This window comes from Myiozetetes cayanensis, unplaced genomic scaffold (assembly GCF_022539395.1).
Source record: "Myiozetetes cayanensis isolate MyiCay16 unplaced genomic scaffold, myiCay2020 scf6-25, whole genome shotgun sequence".
Taxonomy (NCBI): Eukaryota; Metazoa; Chordata; class Aves; order Passeriformes; family Tyrannidae; genus Myiozetetes; species Myiozetetes cayanensis.
The window spans coordinates 51352620-51378182 of NW_026087853.1; the positions used below are offsets into that span (position 1 = coordinate 51352620).

The 25563-nt window shown below is 47.8% G+C and overlaps 1 protein-coding gene across 3 annotated transcripts; it reads right to left on the minus strand.

The window, feature by feature from the left end:
* Positions 1 to 9258: 9258 nt before the first annotated feature.
* On the minus strand, positions 9259 to 24250 carry NRIP3 (nuclear receptor interacting protein 3). Of its 3 annotated transcripts, none has more exons than XM_050336346.1 (7): positions 23801 to 24250; positions 17323 to 17502; positions 16618 to 16700; positions 13304 to 13443; positions 12854 to 12903; positions 12654 to 12751; positions 9259 to 11317 (listed from the first exon to the last, which is right to left on the minus strand). In XM_050336346.1, the coding sequence occupies exons 1-7, from the start codon at positions 23972 to 23974 to the stop codon at positions 11302 to 11304; spliced, it is 741 nt and encodes a 246-aa protein (XP_050192303.1). In that variant the 5' UTR covers positions 23975 to 24250; the 3' UTR covers positions 9259 to 11301. The 3 variants fall into 3 exon arrangements, with proteins under 3 accessions (XP_050192303.1, XP_050192302.1, XP_050192301.1); XM_050336345.1 differs by having other exon boundaries at positions 9259 to 11314; positions 12854 to 12906; positions 23801 to 24244; XM_050336344.1 differs by having other exon boundaries at positions 12854 to 12906; positions 23801 to 24236.
* Positions 24251 to 25563: the final 1313 nt, after the last annotated feature.

The window sequence follows — 25563 nt, forward strand, 5'->3', positions numbered from 1 at the left end:
AGCTTGGAGGCAATGAATTGCATTTTGTTCTTTTAACCTTTCTTCAGTTAGCATTTTCAGTCTTTCTCACATTTTGACTTACTTATTGCATTTGATTCTACTTCCACTGGTCTCTGTAACATTAGCAATATTCTTTTTCTTTTAGATACTTCATCTCTTATAATTGCAAGAGTAGGAACCTCTGTATTCTTATTTATCCAGGAAACCATTCATAACCATTGCTTATCCCTAGCAACCACAGTATCACACAAGGTATTTCTTATAAAGAAATTCGAATAATTCCACATACGTAGACCTGCACAGAGAAGGTAAGTTGCATTCAAAGACAGCATTGTGCAAAGTGAGTCAGATACTTCAGATGACCACAAATATTGACACAATGGCAGTATTTTGTATTCTGAACTTGTACACCATGGTGATGTAGACACTGACCAGAACCAACCCTTCGTCTGCTGCCCTTAACCATTACAGTTGTCAAATTCATAGGCAACTAAAATGTGCACAAACAACGAAAATTAAGGGAAATCATCTAAGTAAACACGGGCCTAAGTAACTGCTTTCTAAGGTGAACTCATTTTGGAGGGATCTTAGCAGAAACTGTGGTTCCACGAGGTATTTTTAACGTCAGTCTTTCCACACTGATGTCTGTGCCTTGGTGCTCACTCTGGTGGCGTAAAGTCTTGCTTCATTCAGACCAGAGGGAGTGACATCACTTTTACATAAAGGGAGACTCATCTTGTGCTTCATTCAGATTAAATACTAGAGACAATCTAAGAGCTGGCTCTCCTAGCGCTGCTAACGGCATCGATTTTGTGCCGCCGCACCGCCAGAGTTTGTGCGGAGGATACGGTGCGGCGGATGCCCTACTTGCTGTGTTCCCATGACAACACCCTGCAAAGCAGCTCCCTGCGAGCTTCCCCCTGACTGCCTCATCGCGTCTGACAGCGTGCCCGGGCTCCGACTTTCAACCCAGACAACGCCTCTTCCTTCAATTAACGAAGAGCGTTTTACAAAGAAAAAAGGTCTATTTGAAACAATAATGTTTTGATCCTCAGAGCAGAGGCATTAAGCTCTCCATCACCCAAACACAGAGAGAGTGGCTGAGTTTGATTTGCCATTTACACTGCACACTGCTGTGTGGTAATTTAATCAGGAATGACTTTTGGTTTTGCTGCAGGGACTATACTTTTTTTCATTAGTGCTGTTTCTCCATGTATGCTGAAGTGAATTAATGTCTAACAGCACTTCAGGTAACCCCTGATTTCATGCAGTAGATGGCAATGAGTTGCTCAGACTACTATTCCGGAGAGAAAGATCTGCTTTTGTTGTGGGGAACCTTGTCCTGCCAATCCTCCAAAAGTTGTGTGCCTCCTGGCACTGCAAGAGTGAAGCCTTGGGACAAATACAGATTGGTCGAGACAGCAGCTGTCCAGGCAGAAGTCTTTGGAGCTGATGCTTTTGGCTGCAGAGCTGAAGAATGTGTAGCATAAAGATGAGTTCAGGGCACTGAAGCTGAGGGGCAGCAGAGGGAACTGGGCTAAGTTTTCCTGCCTTACCAGTCCAGGATAGTGCTATAGTAAGGCAAAGGGTGATATTGTTCTCTTTTAAGTTAAAAAATACTTTTAAACATTATGGATTCTAAGTTTGCTTTGCTTTTCATATGTAGACTGAGATCTGACAAGTTTATACCCTTTCTGACACGTGAACCACTCTGGGGCTGGCAAGTGCTCTGCCCTGGCATGGCCGTGGCCGTAGCAAGGACAGGTTTCTGAGGTGTGAGCAACAGGCTGACTTACCACCTGTGATGTCCTGGAGCGGCAAGTACCTGTAAGAGGGGCACCATGGCTGCGTCTGTGAGCCAGACCCTGTGTGCCCTTCGTCTGACTGCAGTGCTCTGAGCACCCCTTGCCTTGTGCCTCTGTGTCTGACCTGAAAGGCTTGCATGACTCAGCTCTGGAGCTGGGCTCACCCTCACAGAGCTCAGCATGAGGTGCTCCCTGCACTGCACCAGAGGATGCCGACAGGCCCACGGGTGACGGCACATAACCCTTCCTGGGCTTTTGCCTCACCAGTAGCAACTGATCTCAGTGTGCCCTGGCTGCTGAGTTTTTAAAACTGCAAAGACTTGTTATAAAATCCACTGCAAAAGCACATTGCCCCCATAGACAGAAAACATTCTGTAGGTTGTGAGCTCAGGGTATCCACCAGAAGGCTGTTTGTCCGGCTTCTTGTTGACCACAACATGCGTATTTTGATTCAGTCCACTATTTAGTGTTGTCCAGCTCAAGCATTTCTGTGACCCCAGTATCAGCCTACACAGTATCTCAATTACTGGCTAATCTGCTATTCCATTTTATTTGATCTGAGCCTTAAAGAACAAATCACATGTACTGCAAATTACTCAGTGTCCATCCTTCACTTGGACAGCTTCAAGCAGGTGCCGAGGAACAATTAGATCACTGTCTATAGAAGCTGCTATTTAACTGAGAAAGAAAAGACAACTCTAAATAAGACAGATGCAGAGAGAGCTCAAAGCTTGCTCATACTGATAATGAAAATTAATCAAACATCATTAGCAGTCTCCAGAGAGTTCAGTACATCATGTGCTTCAGAGATGTGCTTCTGGTTGTTCTCTGCCTGACGAGAGCACCCACTTCTTTCAGCTCAAGGGCAGAAAGGAGATTTACTGCATCAATTAAAAGATCAAAATTTGAAGCCTTTTGGAAACAGAGTGAGGTGGCTTTCTTTGAAAGCAGTTTGGGCCAGCCTGAAGTTTAGTAGTAGTAAGCAGCCATGATCTCTGGTGAGGTCAATAAATACATGCAAGTGATTCTATTAAATACATAACCTTGGTTTTCTTCCCATAGAGTGTAACTTACCTGGAGACAGTCCATTCTGAGCAGTGCACCCTGGGAGACTGCTTCTACACCGCTTAAATGCAACTGTGATGGGCTCTCGGGGAAGCAGCATATTCCACGCAGGAGAGCTGTGGGGACAGTAGATAATTAACACCAGCCTCCTATGGATTATCTTAGCACACAATTCTACTCATGTCCTCGTGTCCTTCCTTTTGCCATCTCTCCTGTCTTCTTCACTTGCCAAGTTGCCCTAACTTTCACTCACCAGCATCAAGACCTGGACACGGAATCCATTCTGTTTGTATCGTGTTTAATATACTGGACCACTTATTAGAGCTTCTGGGCTTTACAAGTGAGTGTTTTGGTTGAGTTTTGTGTTTGTGTCTTTTGGATCTCTTTGTTTACCCACCACCAATGCTTATGTTTATAGCTTGGTATTGTGGGTATGGTGGGGAAAGTGAATAACTGACCTTGCTAGTGAAAAATGCATCAATTCAGGCTTAAAAAAATCAAGAGAATAAAATCTAAAAGAGTAAAAGAAATTCAAGGTTTCTGTTTGCACATGAGCACACAGTTGTGCAGACCTTCAGCACTCCTACAACCAGTGTTATGGCTGGTGCACATTATCCCTTCATCCTGGCATGCAGAGTCCTGAGACCTTCCCTCCTGAAGGTGGGTTCTGGGGATACCCCACTGACCTCACTGCAGGCACAGTGCCAAGGTTGGGACTTCACCTTTGCTGTGCCTGGCCCCTATTGCATCAGTCACCTGTGACCCTCAGGAAAAAACAAGCCATATTTTTCCCTTAAAGCAATAAGAGGTGCATCTGTATCACCTTAACTTGATTTGGGACGGCAGAGAGCGGAAGTGCAGGGAGAGCAGCTGATGTGAGCTCATTGTCATCAGTGTCTTCTAATACAATTTTTGAATGAGAGTATCCTATTAACTTCCTTTGTACAGACTACAGTGATTCATTATGTTAGAGCTTTCTCCAAGAAGGTTTTTTTCAGCTGCCACTGTGCTCATATGATCATATGCTCATATGGTAGGTACAGGTGAACCCCTTTTTCCTTCTTTACAATAATTACTTAGTGCGTTAATTCCCAGTAGCACATTGTCGAATGCTCTCCTGAGGGCAGAAAATGCTCCCTGGAGTGGAAAATGATCTTTGCAGGAAAGGGAGGACTTTGCTGAGAGTTAAGTAACACCCAAATCTTATGAGCATAAAGTCAGCACCCCTTGCTGAAACAAGCTTAAGCATTCCCTCTTCAGCTGCACCTCCCACCAGCTGGAGCGAGTGCTGCTCCATTGTGCCACACAGTCCTGTAGCATATGCACAGCACAAGCAAACAGGATTTTTGGGCTTCTGTGGTGGGACAGGTTGCTGATTAGTGTGCCCTGCACACCTGCAGCAGCAAGGACAAGAGCTTTTTACCTGCCTCATCCTGCCCATGTGTCTGGGCTGTCCATCCCCTCAGCCTGCAAACCATAACCATTGCATGCTCAGAGAGCAAATTATTTGGCAAGGCCTTGGTACTAGAGGAAAAGATAAACTCCTCACCTACATAGTCTCCTTCTCCTCGTAAGAATGACCTTTTCAGAGCTCCTCTCTATGATGATCAGAAACAACAGCATCTCTGCTATTAAACTGTTGTCTGTAGCAAGCCCCTCTAGGAGCCTGCCCCACTTGGCACTTTATAGCTGTTAAAACATTGACCAGGACCATAAGAGAGATGTCCCCACTGAGACATTACTCAGTCCTTACAGATAAACCACACCTAAGATCCTCACTTTACTCATTACTTAATTGGAAGTCACTGAGCAGGACATTGGAAGATGGCTCACGACCTTAATATCACAGCATACAAAGCAGCAGGAGGAAAGAGATGGTTGGCAGAAGTTTCCTTGCAACAAAACGTGGTCTCAGTTGGAGAAAATTTACCCAGGAGAGTGCTAAGCTGTAAATGCCAAGTTAATTAGTCCTCATGCATAATTTCTTCTTAAAAATACACTGTCTTCTCCTTCTGGAGGAACTAGAGCCCATTTCCCCTTCTGTTAGCCTTAAAAGTCAATCTGAAAAATGTCATTGAAGCTTAAACCAAAAAGCATTACGATGCTTTCAGTAGAGAAGCTTTCTGTGAGTGGGAGCTTAAAATCCCAAGATTTCCTCTCTAAACCTGCCAAACAGAAGGCCAAACAGCCTTCCCAGGGCACCACCCACAGCAGACCCATTTCACTGGATTCTCAGATGACTGAACTGTCGAGGCCCAATTTCCCTGTTACACCAGCTCCAAGACACATTTTGCCCAGTTATGGGGTTTCTCCTTCTCTGACAGCACTCAAAAAGGCTAGTGGCAAAGCCCTGACCATTTTTCATATATCCTGGTCTCCACTGACCTGGATAAAACCAGGTCATTGGGCTGCAACGCACTCGTGTTGGGCTTTGTCCTCCAGCCAGGGATTTTGAGGTGGTTTTTTGATTTATGATCCAGGAAAGACCAGTGATCAACTCCCAGTTATGTTTTTATTTTCAAATTAGTAGCCAGTTCTGTCTGCTGTTGCACAGTTTCTCCTTGCCCTTGTTTTCCATGACTCAGTATGTTTTGCATTTACCAAGCGCCTGATCACTCGCCTTGCTCCGTTTGATCTGTTTGTGGAGGAGGAGAGTACTGGGCTTTATAGCAACACTTTAAAATATGTTGGTTTTTCATTGGGGTCACAGGCCTCGATATTGCTCCTTTCCTTAAGCAGTATTTTTCAACGTTGCCTTTGCCAGCACTGCCACTCAGATGCTTCCCAGCTGGCAACACCTGGAAAATGAGATGTCCAGCTGTAGTCTCCTGCGTTGCAGTGGTAGTTGGCCCTGCCTACCATTTCCTTCCAGCAGAGAGAGTTTTTAGGTGGCTGGGTCCATGTCTTCCACCCCAGTCTTCCAGGCAGTCCTGTCTTAGTGCTTCATCCCTTGGGAGGAGCATTTGTTCCCTTTGTTCTGCCACCAAGCTGGGGCACCAGCTTTCTGCAGCCCCCGTGTCACCTGTGGGGTTGGCAAGAGCACAGCACTGCAGCCTGCTGTGCCCCAGCACGGTCCCCACAGCTCCAGCCCGGCCCAGCCCAGCCCAGCCAAGCACAAACAGCAGTGTGGCACTGCCAGGTACCACAGCACAGGGCACGGAGCCTGTGCAGGCTGTGCCAGCCCCACAGGCAGAGCACCCCCTGGGGCACCTCCAAGAGTTAAGGTGGTGGTTTTCTCACCTACAGTAGCGGTGTCTGTATTCCATCGCAGGGAGAAGGCTGTTTCTTCTGGTCTTTGAGAAAGAGAGGTGGGAGGAGGTGAGAAGTAAATCAGTGCTGGCCTTGCCACTGCCCAGGGAGGACAGGTGGACAGCAGAGGTGAGACACATGGGGCTGACAAGGCACTAAGAGCTCCCCACCTTCTGCAGGTACCCCACCTGGGCTGTTTTACATTTAGTGAGGACATAGCTTTGCATCACTTCCCTTGGTGTGAATCAGAAGCTTTTCTCGAGTCCAACCGTGTCTCACAGTGGGAGCAGCCACGAGCCCCAGGCATTGATCTTACTGCACTAAAAAAAAAGAAAGGGAAAAAGTCCCTGCAGCACTACCCCCCTCCAGCTAGTTCTGCTGCCGTGGCTTCCTGTAGTTCCTAAACTCCTGGTATTTTTAGGCTCTTGCCTGTCTTCACACCCACTTTGAGAGTGATAAAATCTCATCCTGGGGAAGTGGTAGCAGCACCACTCTAGTAACAAAATCATTAAATCAATTGCCTTTTCAGCAATGCCATCTCTGGTGAAATGTCACCGACACCTACAGTGTCATCTCCACAGAGTGTAGCCTTTCGTCAGCCATGTGGTTGTTAGCAGAGGAGGAAAAGGAGGAGAACAAAAACTGGCTGAGCTATCCTAGCAATGCACAGCCCATGAAAAAGGGAGAAAAGAGAAAACTCACCTTAGGAAAAGGAGCAGACTTTCAATTGATGGAAACCTAATACTTCACCTCCATTTATTAAGTAAGCAGGTGATAAAGCAATACAGACCTCAGCTGATGTTTGCCCCATAAAATAAACCAGCAATACACAGCCCTAAAGCATATGTTTATATCAAAATAAGTCATCTATCTGAGACATACAAATCAGATTTGTTTTCACAACATGTTGAGCATTACATCATCATCAGTAACAGAAAAGCCCACAAAAAGGACCTCCCCAGAGAACTATTAGATAACAGATTACCCTGGAGATAACTGAGAAGAGATGACCCAGCAGGTCTCGCCTAATCAGCTGCTTCACTGGTAGAGGTGATGAAAAGATGTTGGTGGATCTCTGCAGGACACAAAGTGCGTGTGAATAATCACTGTAGGGGCAATGGCCTCTGCCTCCTGGCAATGGCCTCTGGCTTTCCACTTGGATCAGCAGCAACTGCTGCTGCAGAGTGGCCAGCCCAGAAGGAGTTACAAGGGCTGGTCAGCTTCATAGCTGTTTGGGACGATGTGGTGCGAGGTGGTGGGGTCATGGGAAGAGCCCTACACTGCAGCCCCAGGGTGCTCCTCCTCTGCTACTGCCTGACCATGTGCCCTCGGGTGCATTGCTTTGCAATGAAACATAGACACAAACTGGGGGCCTGGCAGCCACTCTCCACCCAGATCTCCAGGTCTCTAAAATTTTCAGCGACCACTGATGTCTTACTCACGTGGGCCATCTTCATTGCAGGAGCCCCATCATCAAGATCTTGCGTGTTCCACCAGCTTTTGAAGCTCTGGTGGACCCACCAAGGCTTTAATGTCTTCTTTTTTGCATGCTTTGTCTTTGCTTTACACACTACCAAAATGAAGGCAAGACATTGGAGAGGGCAAAGGTGTCCCACCACACTTTGCTGACCACATGAGCACAAGGGACGGTCTGGGGAGCCCTTCGGCCAAGGAGCAGCTGGCTCACTTTTCCTTAGGCTGCCTGGGGATGGGGGTTGTTCTTGCCTTCACCTGGGAGAAGTTTGTGTGCAGCATGACAATGTTAATCAGCTGGGGCATAAATCATTCAACAAAACCCACTGCCACTCCAGGGGCTTCTCGTAACATCCTCTCACAGCTGTCTTTTTATCTCCCGAGTCCTTCCTATCCCAGATGGTTTCAAGCACTGCTCTCTTCTCTGCCTCCAGCCACCTGCCAGGAGGCAGCAGGTCCCTCGGTTACAAGGGCATGCCTGGGCTTCCTGTAAACCCATGTCATGGAGAGGTTGCCAAAGGTGCATAGACACACACCTATGCTGGAGATAAGCAGGATCAAGCACTGAGGGCTTGCTGACCTGGTTTGTAGCACTCAGCTGGTTTACCTCTGTGGCCATGCAAGCTCTTTTGTAGATCAGAGATCTGGTGTTACTTCTCGTAGTCTATAATCCCTATGGACTGAGGTAGCTCCTGTCTCCTATAGCAGCTGACCTGTCTTACAGAGCATCCAGTTCACAGGAGCCACCTCTGAAAGGCCTCCAGCACCAGAGCTAGTTCTGCTCTTCACAGAATGAATGCAATTTTGCCCATTGATTCTTCATTTGCATGTGCTAGGACTCTGCTCTCTAGCATCAGGAATAGTCTGAGTGAGTCTAGAAACCTGTAGCAGCTCCTGGAAGCACAAGATGTTATTTTTGCCTATACATTCATCCTCCTCATTTTTTCCTCCTCTTTATTGCTGGAGCCTGGTTTCTTTCCACGCTCAGAGAAAGGCAGCCCAGCACCAAGGAGAGCCAGTTTTACTGGGCTTGGAGTGTTCCTGCTCCACCAAAGGTTTTTACTGTGGGACTTTGAGTGGGTAAAAGGATAATTTCTCACTGGTAATTCAGAGCTCAACTACTGCTGAAGCAGCCTAAAGCCCATCCGGGCAGGGACAGCAAGTCCCTGAACTCACATTCATACTTTTGGGGAAGACCCTAATCTCAGGCTTCTGCACTTCTCCCTGTGGTCACACAGCTGTTGCACATATGCCTCACCTCATCATGTCTTTCGTTCTGGCCACTTTCTTTTCCTAGTTTTCCAGAGTTTACAAAGGGCCCTCCTATTTGCCTGCACTGGCTGGCATTGCCCCAGCAAGCTACAGCCAAGCACAGCATAAACACTCAGCTGTCTCACACCTTCTTTGGGAGGGAGACACATGGCAACAAAAGGACGAGATTTCAAGTTCTCAGTTTTACCCCAAATGTCTTGTGCCATTTATCCTGCTGGATTAGTGCATCTCCACTGCTTCTTTTCTTTGGTCTGATGGAAATTCCCAACAGCATTTCCAAAAACAGTTCAGAGCCCCATCAGACTAAAGAATGAAATTAACTGCTGTTCTCAACAGAGAAGCACACTGAAAATAAATTAAAAAAACAAACCAGTACATCCAGGGAACAAGCAAATAAACCGCAATATCAGAGTAACTTTATTTAGATTTAATTTGACATTTAGCACAGTAATAAGCACAGAAAGAAAAAAGTACCAAAATACCAAACTCATAGCATATAAAATACTCAAATATATTTCATATTTAGTGAAATGTGTACTCCTACACATCAGTAGGACTGACCTGGACAGCCCAATCCTGTAAATACATACATATATATATATAGCTGTGTAGTATAAAATATTGTATGTAGAGAAAGCACTGAAACTTATCACCAAAATAGAAAATAGCTCAAAATACAGATAGTTCAGATTTGCTAGACATACCCAATATCGAAAAGAGGTTCAAACCCACTGCAGGAGATAAAGCTCCAGCTCCGATGCCCTGGCAGGTGAGTGGGCACAGACTGGCTAAAGCTGGCAGGAGCCTGGCTGGTGGGAGGGGCTCCAGATCTGAGCCGATGGCCATGAGGTGACAAGAGTTACTGGTCCTCACCCACGACTGTCAAGACACTTCCTAAGCGGGAATGCCAGCGACGCTGTCAGTACTTGCGGCTGGGACGCCTGGGCACGTGGTGCATCCATGGATGCAGGGAGGCTTAGGGGCAGGAGCAGCTTGGATCCTGCAGGAGCTGCCCTGCAGCTGTGCCCGCCAGGGCCAGGGGGCTCTCGGGGAGGAGGAGCTGCCGGAGCAGCGCTCTCGCTCCTGCGGCGCAGCGGGACCGGCCGTCAGCGGATGCACAACATCACAAGGATATTATTCCGAATTTTAAAAGGTGCCCCTTCAGCAGATGACAATAATTAATTATTGGCTTTTAAAAATCTAGAAAGCTGCTTTTGTGCGAGGCCAGCCCCACCCCCCGTCCCCTCAGACAACACCATAGGTTTTGTTCTCGTCTGCAAGCGAGAGACACGGGAAGTAACAACCCTGCTGCTACAGGACAGTAACACCAAATGAAACCCTTGTCTTGGAGAAAACTCCCACCTCGCCCTGAGGGTAATCCACGTTAGTGTCGTACCTAAGATCCTAGGCAATTTGTAGATACATATAAAAAATATGGCATTTCTGGCAGCAGCACTGAAGTCCAACAGGAGGTGATAACCCACACTAGTGCATAGCCTGGTTGCTGTGGGGGCTTCAGGCTGGGTGCTGGGCAGGCAGAGGCACCAGTCCTGGTGGCAGGGGAGAACCAAGGGTACGTAGGGGCCATTTGGGTCCTGACGTACCATTGAGGCTCTGTATTTGCTGCTTTCCAGACAACATGCTTTTGTGCTTGTTTGTTGCTTTTTCACTCAATACAATGAATAATTTTCTTGACTACCCCCACAGGAAGACAGCCAAGACTTGCCTGGAGGATCCCTCCTCAGTGGGTTTTGAGCCCTGTGCCAACCCCACAGTGAGCTGGGGGCTGTGGAAGATCACCCTGGGAGCCCTCCCAAACCCTGTTTCTGTGCTCCTACCACACCACTGCAGAGAGCTCTCTAACCCATTAATAATTCTCCAATTGCTCTTTCTCATCAAGCCAGCAGTTGCATCCTTAATTACATGGCAACAATACTATGCTAACAGGATGAGCTATAATTCCTAGGTGGTATTAACATTGTTATTTTGCTCTGAGTAACTTCCTGGTAATGGCCATTTGAATGTGGCAATATCAATTAAGTGAATATAAATGCTTAGTTCCTGGAAAAATCATTAATAAAAATCTCATTTGGATAGCCTCTAATGACAGCTAAATATAATTACTCATACGAGGCCACTATAAAAAGTATTTTTCTCATCAGAAGAAATTCATAAGGTTTTCCCAACTGTTTGTAATAAAGAGGACACGTTATAGAAAAGTCCAGAAAATAAGCACACGTTTGTTTCTCAAAAAACATAGATAAACATGACAATACCTCTAAATTACTGGCTACAAACAGGATTTCATTTAGCTCTACTCAAGCTGTAGCCTAGTATAAATGTTTTCAAAGCGGCGCGCTGCTGCTTCATCTGGAACAGCTGCACAGGATTTCTTTGATGTCAAGCTCTTGTGTGTGGATAGTGTTTCAATTTCTCTTTACGCCTCCAAACTGCTGAAACAGGAGGGAAAAGACACTCAATAAAATAGGTGTTTTTCATGGAAAAAAAAAAAAAAAGGCAGTATAATTTGTCCTCGAATGCAGTACTAAGAAATAATTTATCACTGCAGTGGGGACAGAACTCGACTGCGTCTCTCGCATCTCTATTTCAAAGGAGACAGGGAAAATACCTAGTGGTTTTGGATGGTTCCCCCCAGTGCTGTACCTGGAATTCCCTGGGATCACACACTGCCAGCAATCCTGGCCATTCGCTGGCCTGGGTGGTCAGGAGTGCTGGCAGTGTGTGATCACACACCGGCGTGGTGCACGTGCACTCTCATCCTGACTCCCTGTGCTAGTCCTTACATCCCACAGGCACTCCCCAAGGACCACAGATAGAATTAGCTGAGGAAGGTGTGCTCCTTTCCCGCTCCCACCCAGGCTCCTCGAGCTCGGTGGTGTCCAGCATAGCAGGCTGGAGCTGCACAGGGGCTGCAAGACATCCAAAATGACCGTGGCTGAAGAAGATGTTGACCTACATCATCTGCCAAAGATGCTTTCTTAAGCAGTGAGGAAGCATTTTTCTAAGTTGCTCATCACTCAGCAACCACAAGTGCTGCCTTCGAAGGCACATTAACTGCAAATCCCCCTCTCAGACACTCGGTGCCTGCCGGTTTAAGTCAGAGGCAGGAACCAGTGATACATCTCTTATTCACAGCCCTCAAGAGAGAAGGAGCCTTGTGCTGTGCCTGGAAGGAGAGAGTTTGCCCTGCCTGCTGCCTGCTTGCCTGCAGATCCAGCTACACACATTTAGGAGGTAAAGCACATTATTTATCTTTCTTTGGGGAGATAAGGCTGAAAAAGTCCGGGACACCAGGAACAGCTGGCAGGAGGGCAGCTGGGGCAATGCAGGGAGAAGTGGCAACACCATTATCTCCAGGCAGGATGTCTCTCTCAAACATTAATGTGGCTTTACTAGTCTTGCTCTATAAATATTTTCCAGAAAAAGGTTTGTTTGGGAACAATGTCAAAGCAAAACTCAAGGAGTCTTCCGAGTGACCTCCAAAAAGTATATTTCCTAAGGCATTTCCCTCTGCATGCCTTTGCAGACACTCACTTGGATGTGCAATGTTTACCAGAAAAAAAAGCAGCAAAAGCTGACAAAGGCTGCTGAAAAAGCCAGAGACTCTGTTTCAAAACTAAATGAGTTGATGAAACAATTTCTGCCAGGGTCAGTGATCTCTCTGTGTCCTGCAGCAATGATCTGGGGGCTCCTGCATGCCCTTACCAGGGGGCACTGAGCCATCAGGCTCGGGGATGCACATGCAGCTCACCTCCCCAGCCAACTTACTGCTCTCCTGCTGCAGCGCTGTCACTGCCCACAAACGGGATTTCTTCCCTGTCCGTCTTCCCCAGAACAAGGTGGTGATTCTCCATGTTTATGACACACTGTAGAGAATAAATGCCTTTAGGTAGGAGGGAAAACTGCAATTCATAGTGGTCCCAGCTCCCCCACCAGCATGGGTAAGCACCCTGCTGGAAAACCCCTACCTTCAGAGACTTCAGTGTCTGCAGCCCGAAGGAGAAGGGTTTCTCACTGTCTTCTGAAAAAACATGACTATTCAGATTTATACATTCAAAATGCCCTCCTATGCTTTCTGTCAGTGATTCCATCCTTCCTTCACAGCTGCTCTCCTAAATAAAACCCTGTTTGTAAAGGGACTGAGTGACTCCAGAGGAGATGATTGGAGAAGGGCAGGCAGATGCACCTGCAGGGAGATGTAGTGGTTGCTCCATTGGCATGGCAGAGCACAAGCCAAGCCTAGCACTGTCAGCACAGCCCTGCTGGACAACTCCTCCCTCCCTCCCTCTGAAGGGTCAAACAGGGACTTGCTCTATTTTAGTTTTAACATCTTCCTAAAGCTTCACTGTTGCTGCTGGGGTAAGAGGGAGTAGAACCCCAGCCCACACCCAGAGGAGCCCACACCCACACCCACTCACCCACGACGAGGGCAGTGCACTCCACGGGGACCGCTCCCACGGTGAGGGTGAGACACTCGACCTGGCCGATGGCTTTCACCTTGTTCGGCAACGAAACCATCTCGTCTTCGACAGGGAGAGCTTTGAGATGCTCCTTTAACCTGTGCATTGAAAACACTTCTAACATCAAACAGCCGTGGTTCGGCTGCTCCAGCAGGGAGCAAATAGTGTTTGGAGGGTACTTACAACTGAAGTGCTCTCAGCTCGCTCATGTTGGTGTGCTGTTACTGGAAAGCTGCTTCCCTGGCAGGTTGTCTGGGGATGCTCTGCAGGCAGCCAGCAGCTCCACTCACGTCAGGCCACAGCACAACCCACAGCACCGCTCTGGGGCTGCCCCAAGCACAGCTCTCTACTGGATTTTGGTTTTTACCTGAAGAATTTTTTCCTACATTTCCTCAAGACTCAGGGAAGCTGTTGACATACAATTGCTCCTAATGCAGTGTGGATGTAAGGAAGGGATAGTCCACTCCAGTTTCCACCAGTGGAGCTGATGACACTGACACTGTGTCCCCATGGAATCATAGAAACCTTAATGTAGGAACAGACCTATAAGGTCATCGAGTCCAACTGTTTACCCAGCACTGCCAAACTCACAACTAAATCGTGTCCCCAAGTGCCACATCCACACACTTTTTGAACACTTCTGTGGATGGGGATCACATCACTTCCTTGAGCAGCTTGTTCCAAGACCTGACCACCCTTTCAGTGAAAAAAATTTTCCTAATATTCAATCTAAACCTCCCATGGCACAACTTGAGGCCATTTCCTCTGCTCCTGTCACTTGTTACCTGTGAGAAGAAATCAACTCCCGCCTCACTAAAGCCTCCTTTCAGGTAGTTGTGGAGAGTGATAAGGTGTTCCCTGAGCCTCCTTTGCTCCAAGCTAAACAGCATGTCTCACAGTTGGGGCAACATGCCCAATACATATTTTTTAGTTTGTTAGGTGCTGCTGCTGGGTTTGTTCAGAGGAAATGGGGACAGATCAATCATATTCAGTCCAAAGATAGGAAAAAAGGATGTCAGAAATACCTCAGGTACAGTTGTCTCTTCTATCTACACCCTGTGAACCAGTCTGACAATAATGATTAATTATTTAGCTTCAGCTTCTCTTTTAAACTGAACAAGAATCTAAGGGAAAGGCAGTTTGAGGCCGGATCTCTCTCTCAGATAAAAGCCATATCACTTTTCAGCTATTTGAGGTGCCTTTCTGCTGAGCTGCATTGCAGCAGTGAGAGTGTGTGTGTGTCTGTCTGTCCTGGGAGGACCAGTTCCCTCAGAGGCAGAAGCCCTGGGACAGAGGTGGGCATTGCCCATGCCATTTGGAACAGGTACAGGGACTGGGAGAGGTAGCAGGGAGAAGGAGCTGAATCCTCTCTGCTGCTTTCTTGGGGACTGACCTTTAAAATCAGTGGGAAAATATCAATGAGAAGTTTATGAGCTCCTTGGCCTCCTCCTGTACCTACAGCTCCACAGGGGATTTCTCACACTGTGGCAACCTGTGAGCTCACTCCGCTCTCTCCCAAGGCAGAGAGCTTGAATGGCATCATGACAAGATGCAAAAAGATTTTTGAAAGAGAAGGGAGAAATTGAGCCTGAGCCTCAGCCACATACACACTGCACTGAGGTGCTGAGTCCCCAGAGACCTGGGCAGCTGAGCCCGTCCCCAGAGCTGCAGAGCCCCAGCTGCAGGCAGCAGCACCCAGCAAAGCACACAGCGGGGCTTCTTCCTGCCCCCAAACGCAAAATCACCCAGCATGCCTCTTCTCTGCTGTTTTCCAGGGCTGGATTTAAACAAAACTCCTGTTTTATCCTTGCCACTGGACTGCTTTGAAGTAGAACATGCTGGAGCAGTGCCTGTTGTCGCACAGAACCTACCACAGTGACAGCAGAGCGAGCCAGGCATCAAAGCCCTGGTTTTAACCCACTTTGCTAATCTGGCTTTAGCTTCTGTCCCCAAAACCACAGACAGCAAAAGATCTGAAGGCAGCTGCCTGTGAGGTAGCCCTGCCTGCTGTGTGCCCTGGCTGGCAGCCCATTTGAGACGGGTGTCCCTCTGCCTGCACAGGCAGGGGTCTCCTGCACACACCGGTGTCCCTGGGGTCCCAGCCTGAAGGAATCACAGCTCACTCATCACTGATGAGTAACACCAGGGGGACATGGGCCTTGTTGTAGCTGCAGCTGCCTGGCTGATGCTCCAAGAGTGGTCTCACTCAGATCAGGAGGGAATCCCCAAAACCTGAGAGCAGAAACAGACTATATCTGATTTCTTCAGCAGTCTTTGAAGGGCAGCTCTGCTGCAGTAGATCAGTGCTGCAAGAATTACAGTGGCCACACATAAGCAACACAGTGAGCAGATGAACTGTCACAGAGCATCACTGTGAGACTTATGGGGATAGAGCAGCCAGTACAAAATCTTGTGAGGTGAGACCCCTCCAAACTGCGCTGTGACCATCCCTAAGCTTGGCTGAGCTGATCCACAGATTGTTGAAAGGAATGGTTGTAGGAAGCACAGGCCCCTTCCAGCCACTAAACACTGCTATGCAAATAGGTAATTAATGCTGGCACCATTCATTCAGGGCCATGCAGTAGTGCTCAGGGAGCAGACGCAATTGTTTTTTGCATAATCATTGCAAGTTAGCTACAAAAAAGCAATTACTCCATGGGAATAAAGTGCCAAAATCAACTTGATACCCTGTGAGCTGATGCCTGATCCTGGTCCTCAGAGATTAGAGAGAGTTTTGCTGCAAATGGCTGGCAGTCATCTCCCTAACACTCCATAAATATATTTCATTTTCTTTTAACCAGGAAAAAATTGTTATTGGGATCAGCATCAGACACCAAATTCCAAACATGTGCATCCACACAGCTCCTTTAGACCAGGTGCTGGGGCCAGCAGTGCTGCAGCCACCAGTGGGAGCATGTTCAGCCTTGCCACAGGGACCTGCGAGGCTGCAGCCCCACACCTGCCCCAGGGACTCAGAAGGCTGAGGAAGGTTCAGCTATTTCATGAGGCACTGAATGACAAACAGGCTGAAACAAACAAACTGAAAAAACACAAATGCATCCAACCCTCTGAAGGGATTCCCTCCCTGCCATTTAAGACTGGGCCAGAATTTGGTTGTAACAGGAGCCTCAGGGACTTGCCCAGGCACAGCCCAAAGCACTCTCTTCCAGAACAGCCATCACTGGGACGAGGAAAGTCTCAACCCCAGGAGCATTCCCCTGTGCTGCCAGATGCCATGTTCCTGCAAAACAGAAATCTGTCTGGATACTCACCCTAGCCTGTCCAGGCAGGCAGACGACATGAGGTTGTGTTGTGAGCCAGTGTCCACCACAGCCTTCAGCTCCTGCCCAGCACACTGCAACAGCAAAAAGAGATGGGAGATGATGTGAGGAGTGCAGGATGAGTGCAGGGTGTCCAGGGTCTCCATTCTGCACACACAGTCCCCATTAAATCTTCTCATGCCAGCCCATCCCTGCTCCACCACACACTTAGATGTGTCCTGAGCCCTTCCTGGGTCTTTTGCCCCTGCAGAGAGCAGAAGGGGCAGGCCCAGGCAGGAGGAGATATTGTAGAGAATGGGAAATACAAAAGAGCATGGGGATAAGAAAGAGAAACGTGAAATTACCCTTGGGAAAGAAAAAAAGGGATGGCTCTTGAGGAAAACAAATAGGCTATGAACACAGGGATTTGCTGTGGATAATTACACCTCAGTATTTCAGCATGCTGCCCCATCCTAGCTACCCTCTCCACCCTGATGTGTGAGGGAAGACATCCAGACCGGTTTGCTCTCTAATACCCAGGTGGGTGTCTCTGCCACAGCAGCCTGGAGTTACAGAGAGAATGCATCCCCACAGCTGTGACAATCCCTGGGGAGCAGGACCTTAACCAGGAAACATGGAGAACAAGAGCACAGCTGGAGGATGTCAGAAAACAAAGTCGTGGGGAAAAAACCCAAAAGACTGGGGAGAGACTATTACCTGGCAGCTCACTACTATGAGCTCTTCATCCTCTGTTTTTCCTGAGCTTCCCAGTTTCGTTTGATTCAGCTTGTTTGTCTGTGATGGGATATCTCCATTCGGAGACCAGCTGCCTCGGCTGCTTCGTAACTTTGATAAATTTGTCTCCATCAGGCGTTTCTGCAGGATATTATGTGGTTGCTTTAAGAGAGAACACACACAGAAGAGCAGGGTGAAGTCAGAGGAAAGCCACAGTGACCTACGTCACCAGCCTGCCTGTGGTGCCCATGGGCCAGCGCTGCTCTCACAGGAGGGATGCCCTAAAGTGTCACTCTCCCTGATTCCTAGACTACGAGTACTCTTCCTAGATAGCTCTGGTTTACCTGGCTTTGACTAGAGAGAACTACTTTGTATTGTCCAGGGAATAATGCTTTCAAAATATTAACCAGAATTCGGAGGGATGCCTTTCTTTTTCCAAACTCAAGTTCAAGATTTGATTGCATATAAGAATCAAAACAAGTCCAGCTTTTTCAAGCTAGTGTTTCAGCAATAACTGCTTCCATCTGTTGGTAAGGATGTTGGGAATTCTGTAGTGACGTGAAAAATTAAGATGTAACAAATTACCTTTCCAATTAAATTCACCACCTAATTATGAAGAAGGTCTGTGACCTGGTCTAAAATTGCGCTATATGTCTCTTCTCTCCGTTTTAGCTGCTCAGGGTAAGTGGGACCAATCCTGAGGGGATTCCACCAGAGAAAAGTGAGGGGAAGGTAAGGGGTAAGCTGGTCTGAGGTAGGTAGCTAGGTAGGTATTCTCCCAGGAACCCCCAGCTTCATGCAGCAGCTTCTTGCTTTCTCTGTCATTTCCATTTGCTCTGTGAGAAGCATGTTGCCTCTGAAAATCTCCTCCAACCACTTTCTGAAAAGCCTTTTTATGTTTAATGTTTGCCACGGATGGATGCACATACTCTGCTGGAGGTGAAATGACTCTGCTTGATTATCTGCTCATTTCTCTGCCCGGCTAATCTGCCCTCCCCATTACTCCATTCCTTCAGATTTTCATTTGTCCACAGTGAGACATTCTTAACAGTTTATTCCTAAATTTTTGCATTCAAATTAAATATGTCTATGTGTCTCCAGAGACATCTGAACAAGCAAACCTCCTCACCCCAGGAGAATTTCAGAATCAGGATAACTTTGAAAACCTGGGGCCATGGCTCCCTGAGCTGGCCAGCGCACAACCTTGTGCACAGCATCTTGTCTGTGCAGCATGTTAAATAACAGCACTTACAGAAGTCTAATGCAACCTGGCATCATCCTAAAATAACTGCAACCATGTTAGCGCCTCAGATCCTGCTGTAGGCACAATAGGGGTGGTTAAACTGGACCTGACTGATGAGGCTGGGCAGATACATCCAGCACCAGTGGTCACCGGGACATGTCATCTCCTTTTGTCCCCACTTTTCGCTGTCCTTATTTCTGCAAGCAACATGTGACTTGGAATAAAATTTCATGACCATTTTGGGCTGCTGGTGCTGTGTCTGACCACCACGACAGAGAGCATGCCCTGTGTAAAGGCAATAACACAGCCACAGTCATGGTGGGGAGGAATCAGACCTGACATTGTGCTGCCTCCTTCATGCTCTGCTCTGGTGGCCACCAGCCTTCCCAGTGAGACTGAACAGCAGGAACCAGTGAGGCTTAACTAGACTAAAGGCAGGCAGACTGGCTGGACTATCCCTGTGTGCAGGGATAAGCAAATCAGTTTGGAAACGAGGGCTCCCTTATATGAGGCAGAAGTCGAGATGCACAGTCAGCACTGTGATCGCCTCCAATGCTCCGCATCCGAGCGAAAATGCAAGCCAGAGTTTGCTGACAGTGGATGGGACGTCCTTCTTAACCTTTGTGTTTGCTTGCAGATCAGGAACACATCTGGAGGATTAATTCTTCACATCATTAAAAAAAAAAAAAAAAAAAAAAAAAAAGTGAAAAAAAGAGGTGATATTGGACTGTAAAATAGATGGGTGAAGTTCACCCAACTTTGACTCGGCTGGCCAAAAGACAGCCTGTCACACAGTGGCCACTTCCTCATGCCCAGCCCCATTCACCTAGGACCAAGAGAAACTTCTGAATGGCATCATCCAGGACAGTCTGGGCACTCTTCTGATCAGTCTGGGCTCAATCACCAGCACACTCCTCATTGCTTCCTTAACTGTCATCTACCCTCGAATTAAACCTACCTTTTTTTAACTACAAGTTCTCCTATGGATTGTTAACAAGTAACACGCATGAGTTTTCTGTGACCCTGGTTTTATGAATCCTATGTGGGATCCATCACCAAAAGGAAAAAATCCATTACTCAGTGAAGATGAGTTACCACAAACAGGATTGTCTTTCGCTGACACTTGCTCTTCTGAAAACCACAGCAAATCCTGCCTGTGGGGGGACAAATGTTCCTTACATTGTGCTCCAATACAGAAATAATCTAGCAAGAGGGGGCTGAAAACATTCCCTGCAGCACCATCCTGTCTCAGGCTATTAATTAGTTTGCTTTAACTTGTGTTTCCCTTCACTCTTGTGCAACAGAGTGAGGGATGTTAGTCACGGAAATGACTCAAGTGATGGATACGTACTTAGTAAACAGATAATGTGTCAGGGAACATTTGCAAATGCACATTTTGCTGGCAAACTGCAAGTGGACCATGTCTGGGAGGGAGGGAGAGGAGAAAACCGTCCCTGTGACAGCAGTGGAGAAGGCAGCGGTGTTCTCTCTCTAATGAGAGCCGACCACAGAGCCAGGACCGGTGTTTGAAGTAACTCAGACTATCTGGTACTGTATTCCTCTGCATTGCACAAAACTGGTGAACGTTTTATAAAACATAAAATGTTACATTTCATTGTGTCAGTGCAAAAATATTTCCTAGGATCATTCAGCACTACATAAATATAAGCCAGGATTTTTTTCATGTCTCCCTTTCCAACTCAGACTTTGCAAAAACCTGTAATCCCCTAAAAATGTCAAAGTAGAAACCTAAAGAAGCAAGTGGAGACACAGCTTTTGCTGAACCTATTTACCACTGTCTGTCAAAAATACAAATAATTCTGCCCAGTTTTCTTCCTTTCTAATGTATAAGCAAGTGCATTGCTGCAGCTTGCAGTATCTCTCTCTCTCTCTCTGGCAGTTTTCCCACTATTTCAGCTTCTAGATCTGGGGATAACAAGACCCATCAACAACAGTTTCACTAGGTGCAGATGAAAGTCAGGGAAGATGCTGGCTTTCCCTCCCCAAACCCATCTCAGGGGGTTTGCCTTCTCTTCTGTATCTAAATAGTAGGGTAAAAAAAGAAGAGTTTAATGCACCAATGGAGCTAATCCCAAGAAATAACCAGTTTCTATCTCTCCTTCCCATCCTTCATCCAAACACGTCTTCTACCAGCATCCAGTGCTCGTGTGCTGTCAGTCCCACTCGCAGGGGGATGAGGTGGGACAAGAGCTGCCCCTGCACCCCTGGGTGCCCAGGCAGCAGTCAGGTCTCCGAGCAAGACAGTGCTTGTTGCTATTTATAACTTTGTTTCCCAGCTTGTGACGAGATGCGGGACTGTTTCAACTAAAGCTCCTTCAAACTGGTTCAGCAGCTCTCGGGGTGAGGGAGAAGTGCCAGAGCCCGAGGAGGAGCTGCCAACAGCCGGCACACCCTGTCCAAGTTGGGAAGGGGGTCACAGTTCCCGTGTCGGGAAGCCCACAGCCCAGCTAAGGACCATGACGTGCCAGATCTCTGGGCTTCATGGAAGAGGCTAACAGGCACCAAAACAAAACCACTTCTGCTCTGTATATCCAGCCCTACATTTGCCAAATTCAATGCAGGCTATGCTATGCTATAGTTTGGTCTTACACTAGGAGAGTGGAGCATGCAAAGGGAGGAAGGAGCTAGGATTCGATCTGAGCCAGACTAATACACTGGCAATTATCATAAGCTTAACACAGATCATTACAAGCATTTATCAAACCTGCCTGTACATGACATCACCAGGAAAGATGCTTCAGGAGCTGAGTAATACTGGGAGATGCCAGTGCCCCCATACCGGTGATCTGCCGCTGCTTCGCTGTGCACAGCACCCCCTGCCCTGTGGCCCAAAGGAAGGGGATTTCTCCCCAAAATCAGAGTGTTTGCTGCCAGCTGCCACCCTGACAGACAGGATCTATTCTCACCACCTGTCCCCATCTCTGGGGAGCTGTTACCTCCTCTCTTCTCCTGCCAAGGCTTCTGGAAAACCCCGCGGGAAACCCTGCATTAATAACGCCAATCGCGTCAGAAGCCCCTCCACCCACGTCATCACAGTTGTCGCGCAGCTTTAGGCATGAGAACATGCTGCTTTGTGAGGAGGTGTGCAAAGAAAGACATGCAAAAACCTTGGGGAAGGACCTCTGACTCCCTGAGCCTCCTGACCACGCAGCTCAGCCCCTCTGGACGCGGACCTCTCAATTTGGGGGCGTGCCAAGGTGGGGTCCCAATTTTAGAGGTGCCTCTCCAGTCTCAGAGATGCACAATCTCCTGCTCCTCCCAGGGACAACTCTTGTGACATCCAGGCAGCTGTGGCAGCAGGGACACAGTGTGTCCACCCCAGCTGTGTGTGGTGTGAGCGCAGCGGTGCCAGCAGCATTGCTTTGCTGTGACATGACCTGCTGCAACATCCCTGAAATTCATGGTGTCTTCTCTGGGGCTGTGGGAAGGGGTCTGAGCAAGTGCCAGTGCTGTCACTTTGGGGACTCCCAACACAGCTCATGGGGGTCTCTGTGGCCAAGGGAGTCCTGGCCACATGTGCACCCATTACCCTCTGTGGCATGGGGACAAGGGGGTTTTTGCGGTGGGGTGGCCCATATCAGCCTGGTTCCCACCCCATCCCAAGCCAGAGACCTACCACAGCCAGGGCAGCCAGGATGGGCTGTGCCACACCGCACCTTCTCTTGGAGGGGATCTCACCTTGGAGGAGATCAGGAGCTGTGGACCTCCCCAGCGCTTTGTAATATTCCTGGAGAGAGCCCTCCATGCTGACCCTTCTTGCAGGAGCTGTGGGTGCAGCAGGGGTGATGCTGCAGCCATGGGCTGCGGCGTGGGCACAGGAGCAGGGAGCAAACCTCAGGTGACGTTTCTGTAACCAAGGGGGTGGGAAGGAGCCCCACGCTCTGTCCCTGGTGCTGGGACAAAACCTGGTCCTCGCTGCTGCGGGGCCAAGGACTTCAGTGCTCAGTGCCCCTAGCTCCTGCTAACTGTTGCTTCTTGTTTGGGCAGAGCAGAAACCTGTCACCAGGCACTCAGCCCTGCACTTTGTGGGTCACTGAGCCACGACATGTTATTTAGACTTTGAAGGTAATAGTGATAACAACACCATCATGCTCTGAAAGGCACTTTGTAGCTCCCTGTTGGAGAGCTGCAAGTCAGTGGTGACCAAGAGAGATCCTTTTGAGCCTTTCTGTGGGCAGGAGCTTCACTTCCTACAACTGCAAAACATTTGGGATACCAAAAAAAATCACCTCCATGCACACTGCAGAGAACAGCCAACTCACTCCACTTGTTTCAGACAGGCAGAAGCAAGCCTAACCCTAAGCAGAGCAGGAAGGCTGTGACAGAACAAAACTACACCACTAAAAATAAAAAGATTCATTTTTTTTCCTCATAGAGCCCATATCAAGCATAGAAAAAAGAAAGCAAAAAATATTGTTTTACAGGGTGCAAGAATTTTGCAACAATTGGCACCCAAAAAAAAAAAAAAAAGTAAAGGAGCTTTCCTCAGTAGGATATATTTTCTAGATTTTGTTCCTTATGTCAGAACTTTTGATGTTACATTTAAGTATCCTTCCCATTAGAAAAAGCTCAAACATCTGCACACATAAGCATTTAGAAACACTCTCCAGCCCCTGGACATGATGAAGAATATCATACGTCAAGTGCAGGATCACATGGATCATTGTAGATGTAAATATTTTCAACCTAAAATTATGTATCTTTGTTTTATAAAAAAAATCCACATATGCATGGCTTTACCAAAGCATGATCTTGACAGTTTTATATTTTGAAATAATAGTGACTGCACTTTACTGACTGTTGATGATTATGTGTTGTGCCTACATACACATCACAGGCAAACACATGTTTGCATGTATGTATTATATGAAGCCATTTTGGCTTACTCTAATTCAGAGAAGATTTTTGTACTGCGAACGGTATCACATTTTCATGCCAAAGTAAAAAAGAAATTAAAAGCTTTTAGATCTGAGTGCCAGGTGTCTGAAAGCACCTATTAGAAAAAAGCAACTCTTGTTATAGCTAGCCTCATATTTGTACTCCCTTCCTTTCACATATAAAAGTCCCAATTTTTAAAATGAGTTTCCACAAGCAGCCAATTTATCCTCATAACAGAAAAATGGCACGAAGACAAAATATAGACACTGCCCTACACGCTTTTTAAGTCTCCTTCTAGTAAACACAACAAAGCCTTACAGTATCTTTCGAAGTGCCCAGCTTCTTCAGCCCATCCAGAGGGAGGAGATCTGCAGAATCCTTGTGAATAAACTGAACCGCCTGCTTCATCCTCCTCTGCTGGCGGAGAGACGCCGCTTCCCTTATCTCCACTTCTTTTCTGCTCGGCTCTGTCAGGATACCCGAATAAAACATCTTTGCACCTGCCTATGGCTCTCTCTTCTCCAAGATGCGCCACTCGCAGAGATGGAGCCGGGGCGATGCTTTATCGGCCGCCCTTTATATCCGGAGCCTGGTGACGTTTGGAGACCGGCAGGTGCTCGGGCCGGCGCCGAGGGAAGGAGGGGTTGGGCACATCGCAGTACGCTGCACAAACAACGCCGGGTGAGCTCAGGCTCGGTCTGAGGGAATAAATCGGCGCCGTTCCTCCCCGCTGCCTCCCCGGAAAGCAAGATTAGCCACGGGCATCCGACGGCTTTCAAAGCCCTCCAGCAGCCTCCCGGACAGAAGGGAGCACCGCAGCACCGGCACGGGGCTTTGAGAGCTGCCAAGAGCCCCCGGAGCCAGCACAGCTCCCACACAGCCCCTGCAGGCGCGGCTGCTGTGGCCGCGTTAGGGAGGCTGAAGTGTCGGACAGGTGACGGCTGCCCAGCACCCATGTGGTCCTGTGTGCCTCTGCCCCCCAGGGCTGGGGCGATGCAGCCCCACAGGGACCGTGCAGCTGGCCACGCTGAGCTTTGCTACCTTACTCCTGGGGCTGGAAGGGTCGGGGCACGCTCTGGATGCCCCTGGCCTCACAAAAGCGTTGCTGGCACTGATCTGGATCATCACTGTCTACTCAAGTCCTCAGGCAGACTGTCACAAAAATGGTCCCAGCCAAATTGGAGAGCCTTCAATGTGGTTTTACACAGGATTCCTACACACATCAAATGCTGGGGTACAGCATAATTTGACTAATCATTAGCATTCACAGTACTGATCACGAATCAGAGTAAAACGTTGCAAAGCAGTTATAGTTTTGCAGCTTTCTTACTGCTTGTCTAATGATCCATATGTTGCTGGAGTCAGTCCTGCTCTAGTTACTTATCTCTGAAACACTCCCACCATTTCCTTGGATCAAAGACATGTTAGAGGATGATGATGATGGCATTGTCACGGCTGTCCAGGGGTATCCTTTTCCTTCATGAGCAGCTCTAGGCTTCCAAGAAGTGAAGTACTTATTTCTGGGACCAGCCTGTCCTTTAACTTGTTTTACTTTAGCATGAATAATTCTACAATCTCCAGAAAAATTCTACTAGCTCTTTACATTACAGAGTACAACATGGACTGATACACATTATTAACAACTTAATCCACTTTCATACTGTAATGACTGATTGATATAATAGTGAGAGAAAGGATATTTCTTAACAGGACTCATAGCACATGTGGATTTCCTTCACTACAACGAGTGAGGGCAGCAGGTGATCACCTGAACTTTCTGCTTTCCAAGTAATTTGTTGCAGGGAATAGGTGCAGAAAAAATGGAGCTCTGCCTCAGGTAGACAGTACAGATCTGGAAACAATCCACGTGGGTTTGGTTCTTGTTAAACTAAGAGAGAACTTTGATGCGCTAGGTTAATCACAAGAAAAGCAGAGCTTAGCCCAGGATTTATGCCAGGCTTGACTTCCAGGGCTCTGCTGCCTTTGTGAGGAGCTGGGGCACTGACCCTATTTTGCTCTTCCCCACCAATAGAGCCTGGACTCACCCTGTCCACTCATCAAGATACCACCTGTCTTTGGCC